Below are 12,886 nucleotides of genomic sequence, written 5' to 3'. Positions count from 1 at the left end.
ATATAGGTATATATATATACACGGTATAAGTCTATTTATATACAAAATTATGTAATGTAGGACTATGAGTTTTCTAAAGAGAAAGCACAGCCCTATTTATCTTATTTCTCATTTAAACATCAGGCAGATCTTTCTGATAAGGGATGAGTGATTGCTGTGATTCATTCACGTGTGCATGTAAATTTCAGGTGCAACTATTGAACTCTGGGTGCAATTGTTTTTTTCTTAAAGTGAGACTAAATTCAGGAGTTAAATCTCAAAAATAAATTTAAGTACTTGAACTATTAACACAAATGTAGCTTATTTGTACAGGTGAAACTCGAATAATTAGAATATCATGCAAAAGTAATTGCAGTAAGTGCTGCAAAAGGGGCCCAAACCAAATACTCAGTACATATGCATACTTGTACTTTTCAGAGGTCCGATATTGTTCTATGTACAATCCTTGTTTTATTGATTGCATGTAATAATCTACTTTTTTGAGGTTGTGGATTTGGGGTTCTTGGGGTTTTCATGAGCTGTAAGCCATAATCATCACAATTATGACAAATCACGGCTTGAATTATCTTGCTTTGCATGTAATGAGTCTATCTCATATATTAGTTTCACCTTTTAAGTTGCATTAGTGAAATAAATTAACTTTGCACGATATTCTAATTATTCGAGTTTCACCTGTATATCACTCATTGGTAGATCCTCAAATCATCTCTGAATTGGTGCTGACACTGTCCTTCCTTCTGGAGGGGGGCTACTTTTGTTCCCCATGGTCCCTGTGTGTGTTGTAAAGTAGTCACCGCTCCAAACTCACTCCCATGATGGACTATAATTTCAATACAAATTAGTAAACTAAACATTAGATTGTTGTCCATTTTTTAAGTTCTATTCTTGCACAATATTAAATAAGAAAAGTATGTAGAAAGTGATTACACATTCTCAATAACAAAAAACTCAAATTGCTGATTTTTATCAGTTCAAATTTTGAATGATGCAGGACCTTCTCTTCCCCTTGTGTAATGAGAGCTTTTTACTTTCTCATTGAAAATCTCGAACTGTCACATTTGACCAGAGGCAAGTAGGATTAAAGTCAACCTCAAAAAGCAGGTTGGACCTCATTTACTTCATAACTATAAAAATAGTAAAAATCATAATCACATGATAAAGCTGTAACCTTGTAAGATATCAATAAAGGAGTATTAAAGAACTGTATAATACAAGTGTACTATTTATTCTTTGCTGTAGTTAGCTTTATAAAATGTACCAAACTCTGTAAAAGAATAGCAAAAAATTCCTACTCCATTGAAGTTATGTCTCTAAATAGTGATTGTTCTCAATTGCCAGATGCAATTTACTTTCCAAGTAATCACGATAAAATTGGGCTTTAACACTTATCTATCATTTTGGATTCAGTAATGACAGTTTTTCTAGCAATATTTGGTTTCATTTTACCTTCTCTTTGTTTACTCAGTCACCGATTTTATTGATTGATTTCAGATTTATAGCACAGACATCTCCAGCACAGTTTGGGGCCGGTCAGATCTCCGGCTCCCTCCCCTCTACGCTTCTTTTGTCAATGGTGTTGCGGTAAGAAACTTTTCAATGATCCTCATGTACAATTATCTTTAATCAATGTTAGATTGCCATTCATCATTTTGCACCAGTCAAAGTGTGGTAATAATACATAATGATGTGTAGAGTTTGCTGTAGCTTTTGCTTGAGTAAAATGACTGTATTGTAGACCTGACAGCTCTAATGAGTTGGTTGATCTGAATGTTGGCTTGTGCTTGTGCTTCAAAATTATGTTTCAGAGAAAAAATAAGTAAGAGCGTATTTTATGCCAACCTCTAGATAGCATGCATGGGGGAGATATTACCCTCTGTAAACTAGTCATCATTTTAAAAGGACAGAGATGACCATTATCTAGGACAGCGGTTCTCAACCTGTGGGTCGGGACCCCCTCGGGGGTCGAATGACAATTTGCCAGGGGTCACCAGGAGTCATTGGCATAACAACGGGGGGCCGCCGGGTAGCGATAAGCGGGCTGGCCGGGAGGAGCACAATATTGAAACAGGCAGACCCCGCGGTATTCATGTAGTTGAGTGGACCGGGCTCCGCTATTTTATGTCCAATTCTTGCTAATGCATCAAAGGACAACTGTACAGGCTGACAGCGCATGAGCTGTATTTTTCAAGATTTTATAAAAGTACTTGGTGTTAAATCTTAGCCATAAATAGGTAGACAGCTGAGCTATGGAGGTATAGTATATTCGATTAATTACTTCTATGGCAGCCTCAGTTTAAGCATAAAAAAAGAACAAGATAAAAACAATACACCAGTAAAGATTACCTCTTAGATCAGTGGTTCTCACCCTTTCTAGGGCCGGGACCCCTTGGTAACATTTGCCAAGTTGTGGTGACCCCCAACGGTAAAATATAGGGATGATGCGGCTGCTGCAGCGACATCTGGCGGTGTGGCGGTGTACACGTCACACAATGCACAGGACACAGAAACATATGAATTGGGCACTACGGTAGGACTTGATGAAGCTTACAAGCTCACAGGGACAGACACACACACACACACACACACATACACAAACACTGTGACAGACACACACACATTCAATGACACACTGACAAACAGTGACACACACACATACAGTGACGCACACAAACAATGACACACACAAACAATGACACACTGACAAACACAGTGACACACACACACATACAATGACACACACATACAATGACACACACATACAATGACACACTGACAAACACAGTGACACACACACATACAATGACACACTTACATACAATGACAAACACAGTGACACACACACATACAATGGCACACACATACAATGACACACTGACAAACACAGTGACACATAGAATGACACACATACATACAATGACACACACATACATACAGACACACACACACACAGACTAGTACCTGCAGCTCGGGACCAGGAGGCAGAGAGGAGAGAACGGCTCCTCCCACAGTGCAGAGAGTGGCCCCAATAAGGTAGTGTGAGGCTCCAGAGAAGCCACATGGCGGGGGACAGCTGGAGACACTGTGTGGGATGAGCGGCACCGAAGTCAGCACAGGGGGCGGAGCTGAGATCATTAGAAACTGGAGGCAGATGGAGCAACACTATAACTGTCATATAACTGTGCTTGATATTTGTTAGTCCATGAATACATGGCTTTTTTTATTGCTGCTACCACTTTTAAATAAGTGTAAATATTACAAATACAGCCTGGGTGACACCAAAATGACTGTCAGTCATATTGGTGTCACCGCCTCCACTGGTGGCATCCGGGTGCGGGCTGCACCCCCTTGTGACGCCACTGAATGCTGGGACTTGTAGTTCCCTAGGTGATATGCGGAGGCTGTACAACTACAAGTCCCATCATGCCCTCATTATCCCTGTACACCACATATCACCCTGGGAACTACAGGTCCGAGCATGCCCTCCTTGTCCTTGTACACTTCCCCTCCATATCAAAGTGTTATTATTCCTAAATAAAATGTATGTGGACAGGATTAGGTGCCGGAAATCCACCATTGGGGAGGGCGGTGATGCCTGCAAATTGTGTACTGACAGTGTAGAAACCTTCCACAGGAAAGTTCTCTTTTATTGACCTGGATTATTATATACAATATACAGTATATCTATCAGTGATATACAACACGTCACACAATGCACAGGACACAGAAACATATGAATTGGGCACTACGGTAGGACTTGATGAAGCTTACAAGCTCACAGGGACAGACACACACACACACACACACACATACACAAACACTGTGACAGACACACACACATTCAATGACACACTGACAAACAGTGACACACACACATACAGTGACGCACACAAACAATGACACACACAAACAATGACACACTGACAAACACAGTGACACACACACACATACAATGACACACACATACAATGACACACACATACAATGACACACTGACAAACACAGTGACACACACACATACAATGACACACTTACATACAATGACAAACACAGTGACACACACACATACAATGGCACACACATACAATGACACACTGACAAACACAGTGACACATAGAATGACACACATACATACAATGACACACACATACATACAGACACACACACACACAGACTAGTACCTGCAGCTCGGGACCAGGAGGCAGAGAGGAGAGAACGGCTCCTCCCACAGTGCAGAGAGTGGCCCCAATAAGGTAGTGTGAGGCTCCAGAGAAGCCACATGGCGGGGGACAGCTGGAGACACTGTGTGGGATGAGCGGCACCGAAGTCAGCACAGGGGGCGGAGCTGAGATCATTAGAAACTGGAGGCAGATGGAGCAACACTATAACTGTCATATAACTGTGCTTGATATTTGTTAGTCCATGAATACATGGCTTTTTTTATTGCTGCTACCACTTTTAAATAAGTGTAAATATTACAAATACAGCCTCAGAAAAATATTCACTACTAATGAAGAATTTTAATTGTAATATTTTGTAAAGTGGGATTAGCAAATTAAACATAAACGTAACACTTTGAAATGTTTCTTTCACTGAATGATTATATGTACATTATATTATAGGTTCACTCGATGGACTTTGATGACACATGGCATCCTGCCACACATCCCTCTGGAGCTGTCCTTCCTTCTCTGATTGCCCTTTCAGAATCATTACCGGCACATCACAAGAAATCTGGATTAGACTTTCTCTTGGCATTCAATGTTGGTATTGAGGTACAAGGACGACTCATGCGTTTTTCTAACGAAGCCAGCAATATTCCAAAAAGGTATGATATTGTGTAAAATGTATTGTAGTTTAGAAGTGACCCCACTTGTCAGTTTTAGGGATCATTCACACCATAACATGCGTTAACCGGGTCGTCCCCATAATGAGACAGCCTTAGGCTGTTGTCCATGTGACATCTCTTTGGGTCACGTAGGGTAGGGGGGCATGGCTGCTCTGCTGCACAATGTTTGCAGTGTGCCTGCCACCCTATTTCCAGCCACAGCATCCTAGGTTGCTAAGAGCAAAGCGAGGAGATGTGTAAGGGCTTTACACATTTCCCTGTCCAGCTCTTTCAACCTTGGACGCTTATACCGGCATTCCCCCAAGCTCCTGGCAACCGGTGTTGTTACTAGTTGCCAGGAGCTTGGTGTGTGAGAGTGTCCCATGAGGTTGATGCAGAGCCCTTACACATCTCCCAGCCCAGCTCTTAGAGCCATCACTCTACACCAACATCTCACCCGACTAACTGTCCCCCCCTCCCCACCACCTCAGGTGGCAAATAGGCTAGGGACACCGCTGTGCACAGATTCATATACTATGTGACTTGCAATGCCCTACACTGTAAAGAATCATTCAGGACCTATTTTTTCCCACACTGCATTGCATTGCCAGCCCATTTATTTTGAAAAGCGCTTCAATGCACAAAAATGTGTGTGCTGCAATGCGTTTTGTGACGTCAAGAAAACAGAAAACCCCTCTTTACATTAATGAATGCATTGCATTTCTAAAATAAAGACATAGCTGCCTGAGACTGTGACAAATTTTAAAGAGAACCTGCATTTTGCTAATTCAAGGCAAAAAAACAAGTTAACTGGACAGTCCCGCCAGCTCCATTGATAAAACCCTTTCCCACACTCCCACTTTCCCACACTCCCCTAGCTACCATCTTTTCCAGCTCTGTGAAGTACCCAGCACTTTTTTTATATGGGGGAATCATATGACTCTCTCTCCTTCGTCCTATGATGCAGCACTTGACACCAGGCCCAAACATTGCAATGTAAGGGAGGACCATTAGTCCTGTGTAACCAAACACTGTCAGGCCAAGACTGGCAAAAAATTACACAGGGTTATTTCTTGGGGCATTGGCCAGTAAGTGAGGTGAAAGGGAAATGCAGGGGGAAGGAAAGGTTAAATTGGGTTTATGGCCTCCTAAATAAACCTTAAAAAAACATCTGCTAAAAACTATTTGCAAGTACAATTGCACAATTTTCTTCCAGTCCCTTTGCAAAGCCTCACACATACCTGCTGACCCAGCCAGTGAAGTCCACTTCATGCAGCTTCCTGTGATGGGGCAACGCTGCTGCACTGCTACGGAGTTTAAAGCAGCATTGTCCCTCATCTAAGCTGTGGCTGCTTGTACTGCAGTGGGACGAGATATTATATGGGAGGTATGGCTATTAGCATTGCCACTGATGATTCACACACCTGTAGCTGGTCAATTAGCACCAGCTTATTGCTTAATATTTTTGGCCAAATTATTTTTTTGTTAAAAAAGTTGAACTTTTTGTAAATGATTGATAATTCCACACAGAACATATAATGCCAAAGCAATGCAACCCAAGAGGGGACAGGACTGGGACCACACATTATGCCAGTAGTTATGCATATATACAGTATACCCTTGGTTCTCAACTGGTGGGTAGTGACCCAAAAGTGGGTCGCGACCCCATGTTCAGTGGGTCCGCTGCATGCCTTCCACTTTTCTAAGTGAGGGGCTCCTCAGCCTCCCCCTAGCGCAGCACTGTCAGTTCTTGTGCCAAGCAGCCATTCAAAATATACTGCCCAGGGCGTTGCATTCATTTGAATAGTACCCCAAACACACTTCCCACCCACAGTTCATACGCCCGCACCGGAACACGCAGTACCCTAATGCCGAGTGTTTCATTGCAGTGCAGACATTGCAGACTTGGGTCGCTTCACTAGGTCTTATTTTCGGGATATGTCTTATTTTTTTTTTTTTTATGTACAACAATCCACACGTATTCATGTACAAAAATATGGTGATCAGGGCAATCAGGGGTGCCATACATTTCCAAGAGCAATTTACTAACCAATCGCTGGCCAGAATGAGCGAAGCGCATTTTCACTATCGATTCCTCACAGGCGGAGTGCATTTGGTATCACTCCGTCTGTGACAAGAGCCGGCGCTATAGAGGAGGCATCGGCTTATGCGGCTCTGCTCCCTTCGGTGCCGCCTTGCTTCCGCTAGCGCCGGCTTTGTTGGCACCGCTGATTCTCTCCTGCCTCTCCCGCTGCTCTTCAAGTTCCCCCTTATGCCACCACTGGCCCTAGGAATGGTCACAACTAGGTCTTATTTTCGGGATAGGTCTTATATTTTAGCAATTCCCACAAATAGTACTAGGTCTATTACTTGATTGTAGATATATCTCTATATGTAGATTGCCCAGAGTGTACTTAATTGCCAATTCTTTGTCTGCAGGTTTCATCCTCCCTCCGTGGTTGGTACAATGGGAAGTGCAGCAGCTTCATCAAAATTTTTAGGCCTTGACCAAAATCAGTGCAGAGATGCATTAGCTATAGCTGCATCATATTCGGGTGCCCCTTTGGCGAATGCAGCTACACAAACCAAACCTCTTCACATTGGTAATGCAGGCAGACATGGACTTGAGGCTGCTTGCTTTGCATTCTTGGGTCTTGAAGGGAATAAGCACATCCTGGATCTAGAGTCTGGTTTTGGTGCTTTCTATCATGACTATGACCCAAAAGCTCTGCCATCTCTAGAGTCATACAGCTGGCTGCTAGAGAAACAAGATGTCGCAGTCAAACGCTTTCCTGCTCACCTTGGAATGCACTGGACAGCAGATGCAGCTTGTGCAGTGCGGAAACACATTGTTAGAGAGAGTCACTCTCTGCCAGTCAACGATATTCAGAAAATCCAGCTAAAAGTCCCTGAAGTTAAATATGTGAACCGTCCCTTTCCATCTTCAGAGCATGAAGCTCGACATTCCTTCCAGTTTAATGCCTGCACAGGCCTCCTAGATGGCAATGTATGTGTCCAGTCTTTTAGTGATCACAATATCTCCAGGCCAGAGATGAAGGCATTGCTTGGTAAAACTGAGGTTGTACACCCACCGGATAACAAACCCAATTTTGATAAACTTTATTGTGAGATCAGTGTAACAATGAACAATGGGACCACCTTTACCGAAAGATGTAACACTTTCTATGGTCACTGGAGGAATCCATTGAGCAACGAAGATCACCTAAAGAAATTCATATCCAATGCATCCACAGTATTGTCAGCAGACGGAGTAGAAGGAATTATAGAAGTAGTAAAGAACCTGGAAAACATAACTGACTGCTCAGCGCTTAGCTCTCTTCTCAGGCTAAGAAATCAAGCAACTGATAAGCAAGAAAGATCACTGCATAATAAATCACATGCTTGGCAATGAAATACACTATTTATATGTTTTTCTTGCCACCTCTGGACACTTCCGGTTATTCAGCAGCAGAACTGTGAAGAGGTTGAGTTGCTTAGGGGAGTCACATGCCTCTCTGTGGTTCAAGTCAACCAAATTCTTTTTCTCTTCAGGCTTTAGAATAATATACTGCAGTCCCTTTCTCTTATAATGTCTTCTGATTTTAACTTGCTGATTACAATCAAATAATATAGTTGGTGAAAAAGATAGATGCAATTATAAAAGAGTACATAATGTATGTGTTCCTATGTCATCTGGAAAGCTAAATAGGCCCTTGGCTGCATACAATTCCTGTTTTCATGATAAAATGATATGCAATATACAAGTAAACGGTATCATTTGGAGAAACAGCACTTTATACAGAAATTATGGGGCATGCATGTCTCTTATTAGGCACTACTAATTACTACAACTACCCTGAAGTGTGGAAAATATGACCTCTTCTAAATTTATATCTGCTCTTATATATTAGTGCCTGTGATTTTTTTCTTAGAGAGAAGTTGCCAGTCGTATCTGCTTTAAAGATAATATAATTTGCTTAAGTGGTTCCCTAGAGCTGCATAGTAGAAGATGTTTATTTTTAAAGAGAACCTATGGGCAGAGAGTTAGGTGACTGACTACATTGTGCCTGGCTGCCTTTAATCTTTTTGCATCTGGCCCACACTCCATTCATTTGTCTGACTGTGTAAAGCAACTTAAACACTGATACCATGCTACCCCAAGCATTGTGTTCTGTCTGCACCACCTATCCTTTGCCCTTAAATTGACACAAATAGGTTGATTTACTAAAGGAGTAAAGCATGTTCACTTTGCAAAGGAATTTTCACTTTAAATGATAATTCTGACTTAGAATCAGTTGTGTCAAGATGCACACTGACATCTCATGACATTCATCAATGCGCGTCAGCAATGTGCATGTTGTTGTGTTTCTGTTGATCTCAATGGAAAATGCATTGGAAGAAAAACACATAGGTGTGAATCCAGCCGGAGTGTGATGCAGTTTTTACTAGATTTATACATAAACATTCAGAATATATGCAGATAAGTGTTTTCATATGGTTCATTTAAGAAATGTACACAGTTTATTCTAATGCTGTGGACTGAAAAGAAATCATATACTTTGAACTACAGAGGATGCGTGTTGACATTTTCTTCAAAACTGACACAGGATATTGCAAAATGCCAAACCCATATGTGATTTGAGCAATAGTTATATCCACACTCTTGCTTTGATTGCCCAATGGTCTCAGTATAAATTCCATCTGTATTTATACTATGTACACTACTTACATTTCAAATACTACTTAAATAAACATTTGCAAGTAAAAATGAAAATAAAATAAATGTAAATCATACTGCAACAATGTTTTCTGTAAACTAAGCACAATTTGACGCCTATTTGATTTCTGTACTTATTTTATTTGTGTGTATATATATCTCCAAATGACTAATAAAATTGTTCTGTTCAACTAATAATTTTGTTGTTTTGAATTGATAAAAACTAATGGTGTACAGAATTTTCAGCAATATATGAGATTTTAATCCCTTGGGGTCAATGCCTTGAAAGCAAACTGATATGTCAGGCTTTCTTAACAGGAAAGTACAGCATACCTACTTCCCTGCTTGGCTGCATCAGCTCATCTAGATGTGTATGAGGTTCACTTCCTCCTTGCCATACAAGTGTTGGAGTCAGAGCCGTAGCTAGCTCCTTTTGCACCTGAGTGAATAATAAATAATAATGGAAGGCACTCAGTACAGAGGCTTCCCATTCATTCAGAAATCGGTGATAGTAAAATATTTGTTATCATCCAGTTATGAATGAACTATCTATAGTGAGTGCTAGTACTTACATGAGGGCCAGTACTTGTACTTGTACTTAAAAAAGTGGCATCTAGTACCCATTCGCAAACTCATGAATGAACAAGAAGTGATGCAAAAGGTAAAGCACTTCCTGTTCATTCATAACTTGGGGACACATAGTACTGTGTGTCCCCAGTTGTTTACAAACATTGAAGTGATCAACTGATCACTCCAGTGTTTGCTCTGCACACAGAGGATTGGTAAATATCACAGATATTTACTGATCCTCTGCTTTCCACCCTGAGCCACTCGGTCACGCACAGAGGGGTGGATTAGCCTGCAGCTTCTCTTTGGATCCCCACTGTTCTCCCCATGCCTGTATGGGCTGAGGCATTGGGGAGTTGAGGAGAAAGGAAAGACTGAAGCCTGAGGGAGTGCTGCTACTTCAGGATGGCCGAGCAGTGAGGAGAGAGAGAGCTGCCGGCTGTCAGATCCTGGCCGAGGGGCTCTCTCTCTCCCCACCGCTCAGCCATCCTGGATGACAGCTCCCTCCTCCTCCACCCCCGCCAGCTGCGGCCATACATTTTTCTTCGGATCCCCACTGCCTTTGCCCATACAGTTGGGGGAGCAGTGGGGATCCAAGGGGAAGCTGCAGGCTGTGCCTTTCCTCTACTCCCTGCCACTCTGTGTTAGCCGCCTGGTGTCCCAGTTGCCATGGCACCCTGTGCACACTATGGCAACAGGGGTGAGGGGCCACCCTTCCTACGGCCCTGGTTGGAGGGGATCATGCTAATACCAAGTGGGTATGACAATAGATTTTTTAAAATTGATCACTCTCCTCCACTCTTGTGATAAGGAGAAAATGCCACATTCATATAAAGATTAGCACTGCAGATTCTGATCCTTTGCCTGATCAGGATCATCAGTAGTGCATGCTCAGAGAAAAAGATTTTCATACTAGTGATTTTTGTAAACTGACAATTGCTTAGTAAAAATTATCTCATTGGGGAAGTTAATAGGAAATGCTCTGCACCTCTCACCCCTGCAGTTCTAATTGTATCTCCCCCTGAGACACTTAGCTTACCTCCCACCCCCATCTGCTTAGATATCTGAGCCAGCCGCAGCTTGTCGAGATATTTTTACATTTTCCAGTCTAAAATATTCTTTACAGCTTACAGTGCTTTCATGGACTTGTATTCTCCCCAATGAAATCAGTTTCCCGAAACATCCCTATACAGTATAAATCTATGAGGGTTGATTGTGCAGGCCCAATAAGAAGAGTTTGATGGAAGATATTGACATATTGGCATACCTAGGAACTTGCTGGATTTTGGAGTGAGTTTCTAGCTTTTCATGTGCTTTAGCAGCTCTCCAGCTTTCAACTAAGGTCCCATGCATACTGGCCTTTTGCATTAAACACAGAAGTTATTTGGGAAGTATAAACAACTTTATCTTCCCGGATCACTTTTTCCTGGGTTTAGCCACATTTACATACATTTACATGTGTTTAGCCACATAAAACCAAGCTAAACAGTACCAGGATGCAGAAAATTCTTGGTTGTGTAAACGCAGCTAGACTGTAAGCACCCAGACACTGCTGAACATGTAGGTGTTTTTTCAGCCATAGCAAAGCATTACATGCTTTAAGGTACAGTACACTGACAAATGAGCTCTAGGCATACCTGGAAGCATGTATTTTAATTTCTGTGTCCATGGGGCCTAAAAATGTCTTGCCTGTCACGTGTCTCTAAACATATAACATTACTCATGTGACTCATGCTGCTCAGTCTGCCTGTCTGTCACTGTCTGGAGTGGAGAGGAGCAAGGGGACCGACAGGGCCGGATTTACTCTCTCTGCTGCCCCAAAGCCAGGTTACTCAATGCGCCCCCTACCTGCCAACATCCCCCCCCCCCCCCCCATGGAGAATGGCAGAGCTGCAGGCTGCATACAAGTGATTGTCATCACCAAGATCACTTGTACAAAACAAGCGGCGGCTTCCCCATCTACATTTGGCTCAGCTTGCCCAAAGCAGGGCTTAATGTAGAAAACAACTACCTGCCCGGTGGCCGGATCTGCATGTCCCCTGTATCGGAAGATAGGAATTCCACCCCCCGCTGCCCTTCTACTCCCTGCTGCCCCAGAGTCCGGGCCTTGGTTGGCCTTGTGGGAAATCCGGCCCTGGGGACAGGGAGGGGTACTGTATGTAAATGCCTTTAGAGCTGCCTACCAAGGGCAGCTGCATTAAAACCAGAGGTGCTGCAACAGAGTAGCTCATATGTGACCTGGCGGATGGGGGAATGTGGCATGAGGAGGGACTGGGGGAGAGGAGAGGCAAACATAGTGGGAATGGGTGTGAGTGTTACCAACATACCTTGACAGACTCAGTTTCAAAACTGGAGTTGTTACTCTGACATTCAATGGCAAAAGGAAGATTGACATGTATTGGCTCTGCTGTCTGCTGTGGGGCCCAAAGCCAGGGAGGTATCTGTGTGACTTGAGGCGGCAGTGCACAGTGATGGATGGTGGTGGCTGTTATCTGGAAGCTTACTCTAGGCTGGAAAAAAGTTGCTGTTATACTGGGTAGGTGGGTAGGGAAATGGGAACAAAAGACATGCATCACAACACGGTAGCACAGGTCATTAGGGCAACTTGGACAAGGCAGTATTACTTTTTTCACAGGACACAATTAAAGGAGTAGACACACAATGGAATGGCTTTTTTTTATGGGGATACATGTGACTGAGGCTGTGTTGTTTTTTTATTTAATATTTTGCCTAACATGGGAAGAAAGTTACTGCTGTGTCTAACTGTGAAGTCTGAG

The 12,886-nt window shown here is 42.7% G+C and overlaps 1 protein-coding gene across 1 annotated transcript in view; it reads left to right on the top strand.

The window, feature by feature from the left end:
• The window catches only part of ACOD1 (aconitate decarboxylase 1), a 9,866-nt gene extending 1,601 nt beyond the window's left edge, over positions 1-8,265 (top strand). The window contains exons 3-5 of the mRNA XM_018565382.1: positions 1,492-1,581; positions 4,620-4,825; positions 7,265-8,265. Of these exons, the coding sequence (XP_018420884.1) occupies positions 1,492-1,581; positions 4,620-4,825; positions 7,265-8,237 (1,269 nt within the window). The 3' untranslated portion in view covers positions 8,238-8,265. The remainder of the gene's footprint in view (positions 1-1,491; positions 1,582-4,619; positions 4,826-7,264) is intronic.
• Positions 8,266-12,886: the final 4,621 nt, after the last annotated feature.

Source organism: Nanorana parkeri, unplaced genomic scaffold (assembly GCF_000935625.1).
Source record: "Nanorana parkeri isolate BGI_ZX_2015 unplaced genomic scaffold, ASM93562v1 scaffold838, whole genome shotgun sequence".
NCBI lineage: Eukaryota > Metazoa > Chordata > Amphibia > Anura > Dicroglossidae > Nanorana > Nanorana parkeri.
This window is presented reverse-complemented; position numbering and strand designations above follow the sequence as displayed.